At 37.9% G+C, this 20,165-nt stretch overlaps 1 protein-coding gene across 1 annotated transcript in view; it reads left to right on the forward strand.

Annotated features, from left to right (window-relative positions):
* lgr4 (leucine-rich repeat containing G protein-coupled receptor 4) overlaps window positions 1-20,165 on the forward strand; it is a 59,573-nt gene that overhangs the window by 18,938 nt on the left and 20,470 nt on the right. Inside the window, exons 3-4 of the mRNA XM_051898924.1 lie at window positions 9,854-9,925; window positions 19,460-19,531. Of these exons, the coding sequence (XP_051754884.1) occupies window positions 9,854-9,925; window positions 19,460-19,531 (144 nt within the window). The remainder of the gene's footprint in view (window positions 1-9,853; window positions 9,926-19,459; window positions 19,532-20,165) is intronic.

Genomic DNA, 20,165 nt, shown 5'->3' on the forward strand with positions numbered 1-20,165 from the left:
AATAAAGTTCACGTTTAAGAAAATGAAGGAAGGTGAAGGTGAATGTTTGCTCTTGACACTTGTACAGTCTAACTCTAGTGTATGTTGTTTGTGTAGATTGGTGGTGTGTTCAGCCTTGTCCATATCTCATTACAGATAGGCTATCAGCATAGCCCAATCACACTGTGTGCTTACAGGCATGGTGTTCCTGTGGAATTAGCGGCTTAATACACTTCCTTTCTCGCATTCCTGCTGTCTTTCTCTTTTTGCAAATCCTTTGCTTTCTCTCAATCTCAATTTTTTTTTTTTTTTTTGGGTTGGCATGTTTGCTCTCAAGGCTGAATGTTTGTGTTAGAGCTCACATGAGGGAATTTTCTTCTTGCTCTGCGACTCCAGAACTGTAGCCCTTCTTTGACTGGACATAAAGCTGCTAGTGTGTTGGTGTGACTTGGTGAATGTATTTTTATTTTTCGTACTTTTTTTTTTTTCATAGGGTATAAATTATGTGTGCATGTGTGTGGTCGTCTTCTCTTCTTTAAGTATTGTGGAAGTCTGTAGATTTTTTTTTTTTTACTCAGGTAGTTCAGTTCAAAGTGGGTTTAGACTGGAATTCATTACTCTCAGAGTTTAAATCCCATGCTCTGCGTCAGACGGCACTCTTTTCCCAAACATTTTAAGAAAAACATTTAAGTGCTGTCTTTCCAAACATTTAAAGAACCAAGTACTGTGTTTGAATTCGCATACAAAGCTTATGCCCTATTTTCGAGGGCCATCAGGACTATCTTCCTTTAGGAAAGGTGTCTTACACTGAGCATGTGGACAAGAAAGTAATCTGTTTACTTATCTTTCTGCTTTTTATAATTTTGCAGTTCAAATCATACAATTGTCTTCTGAATGGCAGACAGTATGCTGGCCAATATGACTCAATTTTCTCTTTTGTAGAGAAGGAGAGGAATTTGTCAGGCATGACATCATCCAACCCACTGATAGGCTTCCAGTGTTTAGTGCTCAACTTCTTCTGTATGTAACGCTGAAGGAAAAACAAACCATCAGGCTTTCTGCTTGTGAGAAGAGACTAATGTGCTTCAAATTCAGGGTGGAGGTCCTGCTTGAAACAACAAACCCTGAGCCCTACTCAGGCCTTGAAACTCAGGATTGTGGGATTGTAGGTATTATGCACCATTTTAATCAATCCCACAAGTTGCACATTCAAAATGTTGGAAATTATTGCACAAAATACATTACTATTATATTATACACAAGTGACTTAAGAGCCCAGGAATTTTCTGAATAATATTAGATGTAGGTCTATGTGAGATACACAAACATTTATATAAAACTGGAGAAAGTCTCTTTATTTCATGAGCACAAGTCTTTTTTAAGGCGCACACCATTTTTAGGCTTGTTCCTTAAAAGACATCATTTGCAGGGCTGTCAATCAAAATGGAGTTGTCACAGAAATGCATCATCCTTTTTGGCCCAAAAGCTAGCCGGTGGACAAGACCAACCCACGCCCTAATGCTCACACCACATCTACGGGCCTTATCATGGGGCAGGCTGTGGCTGGGCTCTTTCAGGGCTTGGCAGGGCTGTGAGCGGACTGGCCCAGCTGTGATGTGGGGCTCTGTGGGCAGCTGCGGCCACCAAAAGGCCTGCTGCGGTGCTGGTGTGGTTTGCCGACACGCGGATGCTCCCATGTTTCAATGATGCAGTGGAAATGTAAAAGTTAACCCTCAGAGTCTGAGTGGAGAAGTTTAGGAGCCTGCAGAGAGCAGATGCTATTGATTGGATTTCTGCAAATGTTCATGGACACACTTTCTGCATTGTTTTACCATCTGATTCACTAAAGAATTAGTAACACTGTAAACACACCCACAAAATCTGTGGTGAATGCATTTTGACCAGCTCAATTCTGGATCTTTCAGGTTAGTTCTGAGGAGAGATCGCTAATCGAAATAATTCGATAATCATTTTTACTGATGAATATTTTTGACTGTTTTGAATTGTTAAAAGATTGCAATCTCGATTCAAACTAGGGCTGTAACTAACGATTATTTTGGTAATCGAGTAATTGTTCGATTATTCTAATGATTCCTAGAGTAATCGCGCCAGATTGTATAACTAATGTTCTTTATGTATTATAACAAATGCCTGCAGAGGGCGCCAGTGGCCTGACGATTGTTTTTACACTCTAAACGTGATCTAATCCTTGTTTAATATTGGCTTACAACATTTATTTCAACTGTCCAATTAATCTTTAATATTTGGCCATTTCTTTACAACAGAAATGCTAAAACCACTGTAATTTCTTGAACAAGAACGTGGACTTAAACGAGGGCTTAAACTTATATTTTGAAATCGCGACGAGCAGTTAGCACAGTAGAAACATACTGTATAATGTATTCTGCGTTTGCTAAGGTTTATAGATGACTTACCTTACAAATCTGATTAAGTGTCGCACATTGCCTTTCCAGATGAACATTAAAAGCAATCCAAACTGACAGCATATGCAGAGATGGAGTTTGAAACGCGCCACTCGTGTAAATAACAGTTCACATGAAGCTGCGATTATTATTTCACAATTTATCCAGAATACTTCAGCTCTAATATTTATTTATTTATTTTTTTACATTAATTGTTTATCATTTTCATATATTTTATCTACCGATAAGTGTCAAGTAGGTCTCTGTAGAAGAATACTCAAAACAGCATTGCTTTTTGTTATATTATTTAACTGAAGAGTATTGGATACAATAGTATGTATGTCTGACTATAACGCTATTCTTATACTCCTGAATTCTCCTATGCTTTTCTAATTTTTTTTGAAAAACTAAATTAGACTGCATGTAGTTAGTGAATATGCACATGTTTTTGTGCTAAGAATTTGCCCCTGAGTGTTCAGTCCAGGACAAACAGGCTTGTTGGGCTTCTTTCAGAGTGATTTAGAGAGCATCTTGAATTAAGCTCTAAAAGAATAGATGTTGTTTTAGAAAAAGCGAATGACGCTATCCTCTTAGAAAATAAGGCTATCATTCATAAATCAATGTTCTCTGTCCTATAGCATGAGTTTAACTAGGCTTCTGTCTCTTTCCTGCTCTATTTCTGTTACTATTACTGACAGGCAGAAAATCTGCAGTGCTCTGTTGAGACTTGACATGTTCCTGAGCTCTCCTAACACAAGGCTTTTCTTCTTCCTTCCATGTTTGTAGTATGTATTTTCCATTCAGTCACGCTCCATCTGTAGCGCTTAGGGTGGTCCTTATTTGTATTCCTAGAGTTAGTAATTTAATGACAATGCCAAATTGTATCTGCCTTTGCAAGCTGAAATCTTCAACTGTTTGAGCATGTTGCAGGATTTCACCTTCACAATACCCAGCAGGTATTACATTATCTTTCTGTCACTGGTGTTTAAAACAAGACTTTTTTACATTTTCAACAAGCTCAAATATGTTTTGGCTTAGTGTTGGTCCGGTATACCAGTTTCAATTTCATGTACATAATGGATTTTTCAAATACCGCCATAGCTGAAACAATTGCTGCATCTATTCAATGGCCACGGAGAGTGCTATGTAGAGTGTATTAAGAGGACCACTATTAACTGCATACTCTTCTTTCTAATGGTTATAACTTTATAACACAACAATAAATAATCTACACAACTAACTCTTTAACATGGCAAATACCATGTAGAGTCCTATGATTTTTGCGATGCAAAAAACACAGACGAAATCATGGTGTCTAGTCACAAATGAAACTTACTGTGTAAAGTGAAAAATCACAGAATTTGTCCATTTTTTGATGAATAAATCAAAAGTAGGACTGTACAATCATGGATCAAACTGTGATATGGACTAATTTCTGTGAATATTAAAGCTCAAAAAAGACTGTTACTGAAATCTTAAAGCGGACCTATTATGCCCCTTTTCACAAGATGTAATATAAGTCTCTGGTGTCCCCAGAATGTGCCTGTGAAGTGTCAGCTTAAAATACCCAACAGATAATTTATTATAGCTTGCCAAATTTGCCCCATTTGCATGTGAGCAAAAACACGCTGTTTTTGTGTGTCTCTTTAAATGCAAATGAGCTGCTGCTCCCTGCCCCCTTTCCAAAAGAGGCCAGGGGGCCAGATTTACAAACAGCTTGCGCCAGCCCAAACCCTCTTTTGGCGTTAAAAAACTACTGTCGGGATTTACTAAAGACACGCAGTGGAAAATTAGCACTGAAAAGGCGTGGACTGAGTTGTTTTTGCGGCTGACCTTATTGCTTATGCATTTGTAGGAGTTTCCCTTTTAGATGCAAAATTTATGGGAGGAGAGTCTTTAAATGAGTCATGCAAGGCAATTTACTAATGTTTGCGCTAGTCAATTTACTGGTATTTGCACCATTATTTAACACCCAAAAAAAGCATGTCTTAACCCATTTTGCAACATGGCTGCAATTGTTGCTACTAGGAGGAGACACCGTAGAGAAGAGAGCGCGTGGTAGAAGAGAGAAAATATTTACCACTCGTATTAATTTCTTTGGAATGCCAGAGGAAGACGTTATCCGTATATTACATGTAACAAGTTGCGCCTGAGTCGACCCACACCTGATGAGCATAAGCTCTGCTTATTTGCGACCCAACGCTAATTTGCATTGCTCTTGGTAGATTGCGTTGGTCATTATGTAGATGATTTGACTGCGTCTGTGTTCTTTAATTTGCGTGTCAGCAGTAGATCACGCGCAAAACTTGCCACTCCCATCGGCACATTTTTTGTGCTCTTACGTTAATTTTCCCTGTTTAGTAAATCTGGCCCCAGAGCTTTAACAGCTTGTGCTTTGGATACTCAAAAACAACATAACTGGAGAATGTCATGCCGCCAAAATGTCAGAAATTGTCAGTAGCTGTGTTCAGCCTTACATTGTTCGAAGTGGACACTGATGGAGAGACTCAGGAAGAAGTTGCAACTTAGAATGCGACTGGATGTTTCTGAATGGTTAGTGGATAAATTTATGTAGTTGTTGTGGAGTTAAGTTGATTCAACTATTCATTGACTAGCATGTACCATCATGTTAATCTTTTATGCAAATCCAGCGTTGAATTGAATCTCGTTTGTGAAGCAGATGATTTGGGCTAATATATAACATTTTACCAAGTTTCTTCAGCACATTTCATTCATAAATAAAATTCAACCACGGGTGTCTGCAGTAGCTCAGATGCCTGGAGTCTACTTTCGATGGTACATCCAATACCAGAACATTTGTAATTTTTTACTTTTTTTTTTTTGGCACAGACATTGTATATCTCTGGCTGCTACAGTGAGGAAACAGAAATGGCGGACTGCTGTGGCTCACTCAGGTCGTCACTAGTCATGGGCAGGGCTTGAGTAGGGGGAAATCTGAAACTGCTTGTTTGTAGAGATTGTTTATGATTTATGGGAATTATAAAAAAAAAAAAAAAAAAGGAGTGGGTGGATTTTACCATTATAGGCTGGTTGTTTGCACACACTGTGGACACACATCTGTATAAAAGTGAATTTTACATAATAGGTCCCCTTTAAGTCTGCATTTTCTGCGTGTCTCTGTGTGAATGAATGCCGCAGTTTCGTCTACTACACACATACTGAAGCACGCATGATGCTTCTGGTATTTTCAGTGTCTGTTGTCTCGCTATATGAGGACATGAACACATGAACTTCATCTCCAGAACTGCTCTAAGAGTCACTTCACATTTCACCGTTTCATTTGATAAAACTATTGTCATATCATATACTCACAGAAACTCAAAGGTCTTCACGAGTCACAACAAAAGTTTGGTTTAACTTGAAGAAATTATAACAGAAATATATTACTATTACATGGTAGAGTGTACTTCAAGAAATAATGATGATAATAATAATGATAATAACCAATCTGACTATATTACTAGGGATGCATAATATTATTGGAATGTCATAGAAATTGGTCGATAAAGGCTTAAAATATCATTGGCATCGGCCAGATATGAAAAAATTATGTCAATATGCCTTGCAGATAAGATGACGTGTTGATTATGCACCTGCAATGAGTTGTTATAACTCCTGTGTGTTCAAGGAGTGCTAGCAATAAGATCATGTCAGCAGTGTGGTCATTCTTGAAGTGAACTTTTGCATGTACTTGTGAATCAGAGAACAAAATGATTCACATACAGTAACCTCTGCCGCAGCAGCTTCCTTCTCCAGGTCCTAGTGTAAGTTTTATTTATTTAGAGGGGTTTTTGTATTTTGTTGTTATAATAATAATAACTGAATAAATAAAGCCGTAATTAATGTCTTAAAATCACAAGTCTGATTTGATTTAATGGTCAGCAGCAATAGCCTACATGACGAATAAAAATCACAAACCTGACACTTGAAAATTAAATTATTTTATATATAGTTTATTAATTAATTAATTTATATATATATATATAATTATTTTTTTTTTTTTTAAATGGATGATGAAAATTGCCAAAATTGGTTGAAAAATATCAGTAAATCTGGTCAAGTAGAAATAGCTCCTTAAATCAATAGTTCACCTAAAAATGAAAATTCTGTCATGACTTTCCAAATCTTTCTTTCTTTCATTTGAAGAACACAAAATAAAATATTTTGAAGAATTCTAAATAACCCAAATAATTCCAAATAACATTTGACCTCATTGACCCCATTATGGAGAAGAAAAAAAAATATTGACAATGTCTTATTTTGTATTCCACAGATGAAAAACTTGAGGGTGAGTAAATAAAGACAGAACTGTCATTTTTGGGTAAAATGTTCCATAAATGTAAGAACTAGACATTTGAACATCATGCAAGTTTTAATTTTGAGATTGTGATGTGTATGTTAAAAGAAAATACACCATGTTACTTGACGTTTCTTTGTAATTGTTTAAGTTTACTAGCAATTTCTGAGTGAAAATTATTTCAGTGTAGAAGTTGTTCATATTTTTGCAATTCAGTTTGGCGACATATAAACGAGACACATCACCTTTCAGGTCCATATGCACAAGGTTAATAATTATGCTTTATTTAAACATAAATTCAGTAGAACTGGTCTCACACAGTCACAAACGCACACCCTCTTTAAGAGCACACATTATCAATCTCATAGGATAGAGTTCCCTCCTGTAACTGCTCCAGTAGTCCTCTGTCTCCGTCCCTGTCTTTGTCACTGCAGTGCGGCCCCTGGCCCCTAATGAGGAAACCTGCTACTCAGGGATAGAGATCACATTCACAGACCCAAACACACATACACATAGTCTTCTTTCTTTCTCATCCTGCTCCCAGGCACCTCAGCCAAAAGACTGAGAGAGTTTGCAGTAGGGCGAAAGGCTGCGGGCTTGGAGGAGTGCGTGTGTGTGTGTGTGTGTGTGTGTGTGTGCGCGTGTGCACGCATGCATGTGTGTGCGCGTGCGTGTGTGTGTGTGAGTACAGGAGGAACAGGACTGTCAGTAATACATAATGTATCCTGAGGACCACCTGGACTGCTGCACATATAGGGGCCCAAGGACACCACCAAGAGGAAAAGAAAAAGAAAAGAGTGAGTGATAAGGAATGAGAGGAGAAAAGGGAGTGCTCTGGTGGTACATGGTCCATTGAAAGCAGCCTGAAGGGTAATTGGATAGGGCAGGTAACCTGCGGATCAAAAAAAAAAAAAAAAAAAAAGATAGCGGAGCAATGGAAGGTCATAGCTGCAGGGGGGATAGGGAGGCCCCTTTCGCTGTGTGTGACGGGGGGTAATCTGATACACAGTGTGGCCAGAGGCCCTCATGCTCATATATATGCTTTCAAGACTCAAGACAGCCCTTGCAGTGAAATCCAAGATGGTGGAGACTCTCTTTCCCTTGTTTTTCTCTACATTTAGGGATAGGGATGTGCCTCATTAGCTATTGTAGCATGTTTGTTGGGCTCCGTCAGACCCCGTCTCCACGTCTACTGTGTGCGGCCCAGCTTTTGAAGCCACACATAATGGATTCCTAATCAAGATCTCGGCCCCAGCTGAAAAACCTGCCGGGCTTCAGTGCATCTCCTCCAGAACAAAGACAGAAACACACACACTCAATTCTGGCTGGAATACAGCAGGATAAATAAACAAGAGGACTGTGATGTATAACAAGTAAAATGCCACATAAAAACACACTTATTATGATCTACATGCACTGGTTCTCATTTCCTCTCTGTGAGTTTGTGTTGTGGCGTCTCTGACGGTGGGTGTTTTAAGGTCAGTGTTCTGACCTTTCTCGCTGCGGATCTACCATTTGCTTTTCTAGCTGCCCACACACTTCACCTTTCAGCCCAAATGGAAAAGAGAAAAAGAGAGAGAAAAACACTTTGTGTACTGCCTGCATTTTTGTCATGCTGCTACATGCTATCTCTCCGTCTCCTTGACAGCCTCCGCTCTCTCTATGCTCAGAGCGTCAGAGCCGTAGGGAGAGAAGGAGGGACAGAGATAGTTTTATAGAAAATAAGAGAAGGAAAAAAAGAATGAGGGGAAAACTAGAGGATTTCACTTCATTAAAGGAATAGTTCACCAGCATCATTTACCTGAATGGTTTATTTTTCTGTTGCAGTTTAGCAGAAAATTGATGTTACTCTTTCCATACAATGAACTTTCATTGGATGGAAAAGAACATCTAATTTTTTAAAAAATGCTTTATGATCCTATTTATCAACCCGTCTTTTGCTGTATACAATGACTTTTATGAAGCAACATGATAATGGAGTGTACTAATGTTTGAAAATAAGTCTGTCAGGCTTGATGTATGCGCAGTGACAGACATACAAACAGCACTTTGTTCACAAATCTGACTGAATTCAGATAATTTAGGCATACAGTGTGCACTTTGTTTCTGTGTAAATAAATTACTATACCATTAAATTTGATCGCTACATTGGATGTAAATTAGATCAAGTTTCTAAAATCACTCAAAAATCACTTTATCTTCTATATAGAGCCAGAGCTAAAAGGCTGGGATAATCATAATATTTGCACAATGTATATATGCACAAAGCAGGAGAGATTACAGAGGATGATGGGAAATAAAGATTGTGTATGAATATGTATATTGTGAAAAATTTATTTTTGGTTGGAAATGCACGCATTTATAGCTTTTCAAACTATCATCTCCCAAGCAAAAACTTGTAAGCCTCTGATGTCGTACTTGCATGAAAGTAGAGGTAAAACATCATAGTGCAGCGCTGATGACATCAAATACACTTTGCTTTTTTCAATTATTGTTGCATGATGCTTGATCTCACTGTCTGATCTGGATTCAGGTCTTATCAGTCGTCACAGACATACAGATCTCTGTTTAAACTTGTAAAGCATGAACATCATGTGTGGGAGGGTCCACTCAAAGTAATTTATAAAATTGAAATAATATATGTTGCCTCATGACAGGCTTTTTGAGTTGTTCTATTTTGAATTGTGTTAAAGGGGTCATTTTACTCTTTGTTTTCCATATATTGTCAACTTATTATATATTTTACATTTACGCATTTACAATTGCAAATATACTCAACTCATTTTAGTTTTTGTCAAGTTTACAAATACCACATGCCTGTTTTCTGCTATTTTCACATGACTTTTTTACAGTTTGTTTAATAAATAGTTTTTTGGGATCATGATTAAAATAATCATGATATGACCATGAAATCTCTTCAAGTTCTGGTTGAAATGGGTGCCTGCACACGGTCAGTTTTAGTTGGCAACTGAGTGGAATCACAGCACAAGCCACCTCTTTTCTTCCATAAAAAAATAGTAAAGAAACCAACCATAAAATGTATATCCAAACAGAAATGTTTGTGTTATGTTAACCTACAGAAATAGTACTGCTCAACCACTAACAACGAGCAATTTTTCTTTTGTTTCCATAGGGACATCAGTATGAACAACATCACTGAGCTGCCTGCTAATGTCTTCAGAAACCTGCCGTATCTGGAAGAACTGTGAGGATGACATGTTTTTTTTTTTTTTTTTTTCTTCTTCTCTTTCACTATTTTCCTCATACTCTGTTTTCAACTACTACTACTACCTCTATGATGATTTGAAACAATCCTTTGCTCAGTCTTCATTCTTGAGTGTGGCCCTATTTTGTAATATTTTGCCTATATTGAGATATTGCATCCATTAAATCGCTGCTGGTTTCAGTGTCAGCTTGTTGGATTATGTGAGCTCCATTGTCTTTTTTTTTTTTTTTTGGGTAGTCACCATAAAGTCTGCTCAACTTTGATGCATCAGTTGTTGTTGTTGTATTATATCGCCTCAGATCAGCAACTATCATTGAAAATGTGTGGCTTCCAGACGCTTTGATGCTGCAGTCACTGTTAATGCACAACTGCTATTTAGGTGCAGTCACATTTACCGTTGTTCAGCAAATTTTCACAGATGAAATCCAATCATTTCAATAGGGATCCACATGAGATTTCCCCATGAGATTTCCCCATACAGATTTTGTATTGTATTGAAATTGGTCACGCAAATTCGCCACGTTGACCAACAGAAAGCTGCTTGGTTTGAAAGTGACTTCTTCTGTGTGAGCTGTGCTTCATACATCGCTACTTTAGTAATAGACAATGGACTTTTTTTGCCCCGCAAAATTTTGCTAATATTACTTTTACTATTACCTTTATTTGAGGATTCAGGCTTAGTGGCACAGAAAATTCACCCATGTGTGAATATTCAGTACAGCAACACTATTGCAAGTATGATATGGCTTTTTGTTCTTTTTCATGCTAAACATATATAATACTGAAACAAAATAACGTTAATGGATTTACATACGAACAAGCTACACACTGTCCATTAGACCTTGAGAGTTCTATTTGGAAAAAAAAAAATGCAAATACCTACTACAGAGAATAAGCAGGGAACAGATTTGGCCACCCACAGCACCATCAGTGTGGTGCAGCACATCTGGAACAGGCTCATAGCTTACAAAGTATTGTTAGTCAGAGCATCTCAGAATGCTGCGGGTGACAGATGTCACCAAATTAGCTTTTGAAGCTACGTCTAACTTGTTCATAGTGTATTAATGGCATTTAAGAAACAAAAACAAGCTGTTTTAGACTGTTCTGGAGTGTCTGTATCAGTATCTCTAAAATAAGTTCTGAACTCTCATTGGGTGTCTTTTTCATGTGTTTGTCTTTTCTCTACTCCTTCACTCATCCCGCGTCTGCCCATCTGCGGGAAGGGCAGATAACATCTGTCTAAGTGATATCAGGTACCAGCGCTTCCAGACTGCTGAAATGACCAGCTCTCAAAGTCGGCTCCCCCTTGTTGTTCACTCTTTTCTGCTTTTTTTCTTTTTTTATTCGTTTGATTGGAGTGTGTTTTCTTACCCTCGTGTGTCTTTCATCCACTCCAATCTCCTCAGCTCTCGTTCCCAAACAGTCCTCCAGCGCTTTGTCAAAGGCCAATTTGCTTTTCAACGCATTGTGAGAAGGAATGCATGGCAGGAAGAAGGAGGGCAAAACAATGGTTTCCGTGACAACTGGAGTTTTCAGAAGCGTGTGCTATCTGGGAATGGGGTAGGGGGTGCGGGAGGTCTCTGGGACCTGTACAGCACTGTATTGTGCCAGATGCTCTTTGTCAGGTTGCTCATGGTTCAGTGGACACAATGGGTGTGGTTAATCAAGAGGGTCAGGAGTTCACTTTCTGGGCTTGCATTTATTTTTAAACAATCCTGGACTGTTGTAACCCCTCAAAAGCTATATTGCAAGATCATTAACTGGCCGGAAAAATATGGTACCGTTCAAAAGCTTGGGGTCAGTAAAATATAAGAATGATTTCTGAAGCATCATATAACACTAAAGACTGGAGTTATAGCTGCTGAAAATTCAGCTTGATAAATACATTTTATTTTAAATTATAAAATGATAACATTACTTTGAACTGTGTGTGTGTTTGTCAGTTTTTCATTTCAAATACTGATAGTTTTCAAAAACGAGTACTCGGGGGCAGGCCGTGTCCGTCATGGCGATAATGAAAATATTTTAATTAAAACACTGTTATGAAACTTCATGTCAACTTGACATATAAAAATAATGTTTATCAAAAAATGAAAATGTGACTAGAAAAATAACTGCTAGATTATCAGTAATGCATCAGTGTTTTCGAAAAAGAAACATTTAAAAGGAATAAGCTGATAGGTGAATAGGTGAAGCTGAAGAGTGTAAAAGAACACCAGTAAACTAAAAACCCGCTCTATATGACATAATAGATTAATCAGACATCCTAGATAAACAACATAAACGGAATATTACAGCTGGTATCTGCACAAAAGCATGCAAATGTAAGTGAACTTACATTTAGTTGCGTGCTAGCCAAAATATGTTACTCCTGTTGTGGATGCGCTTTTCCCGTGACAACGCGCTGGAACATGGGCAACTAAAGCACAAAGAGTTCACAACATTCTAGAGTGTGCACATTATAATGCTATATATATGGCAGATTGGTGCTGCACATCTTGCACTTAACTTTAACTTATTTTCATCAACTTTATCAAGTGATTCTAGACATCTCTTGCGTGTTTTCCAAGCCATGACGAAAAATGATTTTAATTAAAACATAGGCCTACTGTTGAAACAATATGACGAGAAAAAACAACACACTTGCATTATTAATATCATCAATGTTTTTGAAAAAGAAACCTCTAAAAGGAATATGACTGTCTCATATAATCCAAACATAGTCAATAATGTTGGGCATTGCATTTGAGCTGACGCTGAAGAGCGAATGAACACAGAAGCGCTTTGCTAGCGGGTTAATAAACTCAACCAAACACATCCTGTATGAGATTAATCAGATATATACAACATAAAAGTAATATTACATCTGCACAAAATGACGTGGGTAAACATGATTTCACCAAGTACAGCATTTTCTTGGATCAACTTTGTAATGTTGTCCCAGGACCAACAATCAACCAATCAGATTTGAAGAACAAGTTTACAGTTTATGTCAAGTTTAGGCTTACAGCCAGGGTTAGGTGCTTCTACTTTAGTGTTATTCACCTATCATCTCCCTCTGATTTTATGGATAAGTTATGGGTTAGGGATAGGGGTAGGGATCGGGTTAGGCCAAATTGTTTTAGACAGGAATGTTGTTCCAGGATCAACAGAACTATGTTGATCCAGGAACATTTCGTACTTGACAAAATCATGGTGACCAAAGAACGTGAATGCGCACGTGAACTTGACAGTGCTTGTCAGAATGTGTAACTCCTGTTGTGGATGCGCTCTTCCCATAACAACAACGAATTAAAGAAAGGAAAAAAAAAGTCATTTTTTATATATATATATATATATATATATAGATAGATATATAGATAGATAGATAGATAGATATATATAGATATATAAAATCATCAAATCTGCATTCCATTAAGGTATTCTTTCCTTAAAGAACATGCTATGTAAATTGAAGTGTGGGTGTCCAGAATATATAAAAAAGCTAGTTGATTAAAGTGGCAGATGTTGCCTTTCAAAAGTAGTGATAGCTCTCTAGTACAGGTGAAAGCATAAAAGATTACCATGAGCAGCGCACCTATTTACAGAATGCACTTACCCTTGCAGTGCAGCAGCAGTGATGTGCTTCTGTGTGTGTATTTGACCTGCGGGTGATGTTAGGCAGCACTGCTGAAAGCCAAGAGGAACATTCTCTGCCTCAGAGTCATGCAGTCTTCTGTCATAACCACACACACACACACACACACACACACACACACACACACACACACACACACACACACACACAGACAGACAGACTCACCTCTCTCTTCAAACATATCCACCCCCACTAACAGATATAGAGCTGTCAAATATTAATCCTCTCTAGGTTTGTGTCTCTAGCTTAAGTATTGTACGTTTGAGTATGGCAGAGATTGTGTATGATTGTCTTTTTTTTTTTTTTTTTTTTTTTTTTTTTTTTTTGTATTTAAAGGTGCACTCACTCTTTTATTTTATTTTATTTTTTTTTATTTTTATTTATTATTTTTTTTAATTACAATGTTTTTACACAAATTCATGAAGTTGGTTTTATGATGACATTAGGGATGCACAGATATGATTTTTCGGGGCCGATACCGATTTTAACAAACAATTATTGACCGATACCGGTATTTGTCACTTCCTCTCTTATTTGAAATTTTGTCATTAAAATAGATAGTATTTTGATTGTTTTAAATCAGTAAAGTTCAAAAACACATGCATTAAAATATACTAGCAGGTTTATTGCTGCATCATCAAATAATTTTAATGAACATGGATTGGATCCATTTAACATTCAGCAGGCCTACATAAAGACAACAGAACAAAGATACATATGAAATAAACAGTGCTTTTTAGGTAGGTTTAATAGTTTTTAGGTACAGAAATAAAGTAAACAAATGTAAAATAACACTGCATATTCTTCACTGTATAAATTATATACATATTAATCCTTCTTTATTGTAACAGACTTTATTGTGATTAATCTTCTAATTTGTTTTTGTATACATTTTAATATTTTTTGTAAGTTTAAATATGTATGAGATCTGCACTATCTCCTTTACTAAGGCGGGACTCTTATTTTGACGGGTTTTCTCGTCTACGGCGCTATAAGGGTAATGGAGAGCACGTTCTTCTGAGATATTTTGCAGATTTAAAGTTTGTCAGTTTATTAAGCACCCCCGAAAAGGCATAAGATCTGTATGTATTTGTTTACTGTTAGTTGTAATAAGTGTTTTGAGTAATTCGCTGTATGTTGATGATAATGCAATGGGGGGGAGGGAGGGAGAGAGAGAGAGAGAGAGAGAGAGAGAGAGAGAGAGTGTTTAATGCGCACTTCTTGTGCTCTGTATTGTTTAGCTTTTGTGGTGATTTGTTTGGGGTGAAAACGGACGCAAGAAACGTAAGAAAACATCAGTAAAGTTTTGGTCATCATTCTGATGGGGTGTGCTACACTTATGAAAGTTACAGAAGTTATTTAATCAAGAATAGTGTGCGATCTTTTGTTATTTGATTAACATTAAAGCGCAGACAGCAGCGCTAGGATTGCACAACAGTCATTATTCAGCTCAGTGCCTTCACGCAGTTATTTAATAAACCATCGGTTTGTTATATCGGCTTTTTTCCTGCTACAGCCGATATGCCAATGGTTGTACGTTAAATTGAGCAAAAATCGGCCGATACATCGGTGCATCCCTAGATGACCTATAAGAGATCATATGATAAGTACTACTCTCTTTATCTCGATATCCCCCCTGTTATTGGTCACTTTTGCTCATGGAATAAAAAAATATATATATGGCTGACTCTGAATAAGGCATTGCTACAATGACATTGGTAACAAAACTTTTTTGGTGTTGCTGCATTCATGTCACTAGGTGTTAGTATTAAGTCATATAGTCAAGTGCAATATTAATTAGGTTTTTACTGTGTTTCTATACTTCATTTTCTCATTTTTAACTATAGCTCAGATAATACCAGATTTTTGCAGCACTGGATAATGGTTGCTAGTGGCATACCTCTTAATCTACATTAGGTAACTAACTAGGGCACTTTGTTTGGCACTTTGCGCTAATATTTGGTCTAACTAAAAGTAGTAGCCATAGGGCTCAGTTAGTGCTAGTATATTCCAAGAGATTTGTTGTTCAGGTTTCATTGGCAGTCTCAGGGTGCACAGCCTTATAGGCTTTGGAAGCTCACTGGCCTTGTTCATAAGAGTCCAGCACAGTGAGTATCTAGAGGGGAAAAATTAAGTGCAAAGACTACAATAGTTCTGAACAAAGACTAAGTGTTTTTAAATGTATATAAAAGTGAATCATTAAAGCTCTTGACCTGGGAAAAAATCTACCATTCAGAATCTGTGGTTTCCAAATGATGTCATTTAGAGCAATCTGAATCCAGCCTCACTGGACGTGTCCGAAACAACACCATAGGAAAATTTGACATTGCAATATATCCCATATGGCATTGCACTGCCTTATTCGTTTGTAATTTGTTTTATATAGGCACTTCTGTTTTGGAAATGCTGGCTGAACCCATCACAAGGTCACATGACATTTGCCGTGCTTGCTGAAGTGGTTACTAAAGCAACACTCCAGAGTAGCGCTACACAGCTCTGGCAACACACTGACCACAGAATGAGACTTAGATTAGTTCCAGACAAATAAAGATCAGGGGTGACATCTCCCCGCTCGATGCATCGGACTGCTGAGTAGTGACACTGAGTGTGTGCATAAGAATCCACCCATGGAAGCCTGGCCAGAGCTGGTGGCTTTGAGAGACTGCCAAACCAGAACGATGTAGAGAGAAAGACATGGAGGGAGAGAACGTCTCTTTTTCCCTGCAGTCCCGCAGGCTAACCCAACCACATTGGTGTGCCACAACAAATGTGTTGATGTAAACAAAAACGCAGTTGGACTGCAGTTGATTGTTTAATTTGGGGTTTGTGTCGTGGTTGGAGAAAAACAGATATTCTGTCAATTGCCGCATGATGGTTCATAATTTTAACTTTTTGGTATCCCAGCAGTCAGTTTTCTCTCTCCTTTCATTTCTTTGTGTGTGGTAATGTTTCAACACTTAGAACCCCTATGATCCTGCGGACTGATAAGCCACCCCAGTCATGTCCTCGCTGTCATAATTGCAGATGTATTATCCAGTGTCTCTTGTTGTTTTTCCTCTCCCTTTCCTCTTTCTGTCTCTCTGTCTCCAGGTCTGCAGGTGAATAATGGAGACACTGTTCTTTATGATAATTACCCGCACGGTTACATATATACTTTGGTATTATGGAGAATGTAAGGGTGTGGTAGAGAAAAGGATGACGGTAAAAAGAGGGAGATTTTTACCTTAAAAGGTGCATCATCACCTTTTCCACAAAGACCTTCATTCATCTCAGTGGCAGTTGCTCAGCTGGCAAATGACCTCATGGAATTACATGATTTAAAAATTTGCCAGTACTCATGGCACTCAGGTTCACATACAGGTTTTGTTTTTTCTTTCTTTTTTTTGTGTTTTTTCTTTTTCTGTTTTGTATTGTTTTGTGTCCAGAAGGCAGGAAAGAATATAACATTTCATGCTATTAAGTCCTCCAAAAATGGCCACTGACAAACCATCTATTTTAATATAATGATATATTACAATTTACTGTACGTTTTGCTTGCAAAATGTTGAAGCTTTTAAATTTGTCAATGGAGAGAGATGCTTTTGGGGTCTAGATCAGACATGGATAACTCTGGCCCTAAAGATCCTCTTTCCTGCAGAGTTTAGCTTCAATCCTGATTAAAAAACTCACCTTCCTGTAGCTTTCTAGTAGTCCTAAAGACCTTAATTAGCTTGTTCAAGTGTGTTTGATTAAGGTTGGAGCTAAGCTCTGCAGGAAAATACAAAAACGTACTGCACCCTTAAATGGATAGTTCACCCAAAAATTCTGTCATCATTTACTCACCCTCAAGTTGTTCCAAACCTGTATGAATTTATTTCTTCTGCTGAACACAAAATAAGATAATTTTGAAGAATATGGGTAACCAAACAGTTGATGGGCCCCAATGACTTCCATAGTATTTTTTTTTTTTTTTTTAACCACTAGTTTTAGCAGTTGCGCTATATGTCAACGTACTAACCACAGGGCTATCGGCGCTGACTGTTTTTAATTTCTATGCTGATTCACTCGCCTACAAAATCATTCTAGAATGATTAATTAATTCCAAATAGAGATATTCAAGTAATCTGGTGAAAAGAGTATATATTGCAGATGAACAAAATAGCACAATGCCAATATAGTGCAGCCCTATTTTAGATGTGATTTATTTCAGACATGCATCTAAGGGCCACCAAGGGGCAGTTAACACATCCTGATGCTGTAAACATCTAGATTAATGTGTGCAGTCCAGCACTTCCTGTAATGAGAGGGGCAAATGGAAAGCTTTCTGTTCTTTCTAAAACGCTGTGGCCTATTTCTGCTCCTCACACACACACACACACACACACACACACACACACACACACACACACACACACACACAGAGAGAGAGAGAGATGATAAGAGAGTTAGAAGAGTGTGAGAGAGTTTTCTGACTCCAGTTTCAGTGGGTGATAAATCTGGTGTTAATCTCTCGGGCCTGATTTGGTGAAGTTATGTGGACCCTCTGCCCGCCTTACCACACACAAGCACTCTCACACACCAGTAACGGCACATGCAGCATTGACAAACCCATATACACTGTGTGTTGTGCAGCTTATCTTATGTACATGCTTCCACACACCATCTGAAATTCAGACTCAAGATATCCACTTGTTAGATATCCAAGATAACCAATGTGTCAGAGTGTGTGTTGTCCAGCCCAAAACATATCTGTACAATCAGAACTCATCAACTTCACATCACATTCATTCCAGCCATCACATTCTGACACGTCTTAGGTATTTGTGCTGCCCAATCAGACAGAAAGTCTGTAGAGGTTTTTTGCCAACAGAGAACAAGTTAGCACTTCAGGAGAGAGCAACGCTTATCACACACACTACTTTCAGCACTGCAGATATCGGCTGCTGTATATATTGTACTCCCGCACTAAGCCTGCTGTAGCCTGTTTATGGTTGCCAAGTGACATAGCAGTTGACCCTTTGCTAAGCATACCCCGCTTAGTTACTGTTGCTTATCTAGACAAGCTTTACAGAATATCCCATAGGCACAGGTATGAACTGTAGATTTCTGTAAACTGCATGATTTTCAGGAAAATGTGCTCAGAAAGTGATATTAATTTTGGTATAATTCTTATTATTAGTAAAATTGTTAAATTATGCAATAATGTGATACTAATGTATATGTGTGAAGTCTCTTATGCTGTTCATCTCTTATGCTTATGCTATATATATATATATATATATATATATATATATATAATATATGTGTGTGTGTGTGTGTGTGTGTGTACGTAATTTTTTCCTGTGATGGCAAAGCTGAATTTTCAGCAGCCATTACTCCAGTTTTCAGTGTAGCATGATCCTTGAAATCAGTATGCTGATTTGGTGCTCAAGAAGCAAGTTATTAATTATGAGTGACAAAGCAACAACGTTGTTCTGAGTTGTGGGAACATTTTCTTAAACCTGTTTCATTTTAATAAAACTGTTATTAATTAAACTAACTCCCATAAGCTTACATTAGAAAAAAGCAAAAGCTTGTTACCAAGCTATAGGATTGGTCAGTTTGACGGGGCTTAGGGGAAGGGTCAACTAAAAAATGAATGCAAAATATATAGTTGCAAGTGTGAGTTTACCAGCATTTTACAATAGCTCATCCAGCCTAGTTTAGAGTTATAGCTATTTTTTTTTTTTTTTTTTTTTTTTTTTTAATAATCTTTCTGTGCTCCTTCCCATTCACAACCTTGCATTTACTCCCTTTGACACCCTTTCTAAAGCTTTCCATCAGAATGACTTTTTTTTTATTTTATTTTTTTTTTTTATACAGTCTAGCTGAAATAAAGTATCTTTCTCTCTCCGTAGACGTTTGGCTGGTAATGACCTTGCTTTAATCCACCCAGAGGCTCTGTCTGGCCTCCATCAGCTTAAAGTCCTGTAAGTATTTCACACACACACACACACACACACACACACACACACACACACACACACACACACACACACACACACACACACACTCTCTCTCTCTCACCCTCACACACCTCTGTTTGATACAGGCTTACTTGTTCACCCAGAGAGACGATCTTGTACAGCGCAGTGAGAGAGAAGTAGATCCTGCTGTGTGTTTTGTTGAGTTGTTAAGTGGTGTTGTGTAACTAACAGGAATTTCACTGCTACTGGATCAGCAAGTCTGTCAGTGTCTGATGGAGTACCTTTCATCGTGATGCGTTCTCCCTCTCTTTCTCTTTGCTGTAACTCATATTTTGTCCTTCAGGTGTTTGTGAGCCAATTCAAATGCAGCTTATCAGCTGCCTGGTCCCCTCAGCCATGCTTTACATAAAGCTAATTTTTCCTCTTCCTGCCCCACAGTGCTGTTACAGGCTCATCCAGACACTGTTGTGGGAAATTGGGAATGAGTTAGGGAAACTGATTGTGGACCAAAAGCCAAGGGCTTTGGAGCTGTAGATGTTGGAGATGATTTGGGACCAGTTTTTATTTACTGTGGTCATGTGTTTATGAATGCCTCTTGGCTGGGCTGTGTGTATATGACTATATATGTGTGTTAGTG

The sequence above is a fragment of the Ctenopharyngodon idella genome, chromosome 7, assembly GCF_019924925.1.
Source record: "Ctenopharyngodon idella isolate HZGC_01 chromosome 7, HZGC01, whole genome shotgun sequence".
Lineage (NCBI taxonomy): Eukaryota > Metazoa > Chordata > Actinopteri > Cypriniformes > Xenocyprididae > Ctenopharyngodon > Ctenopharyngodon idella.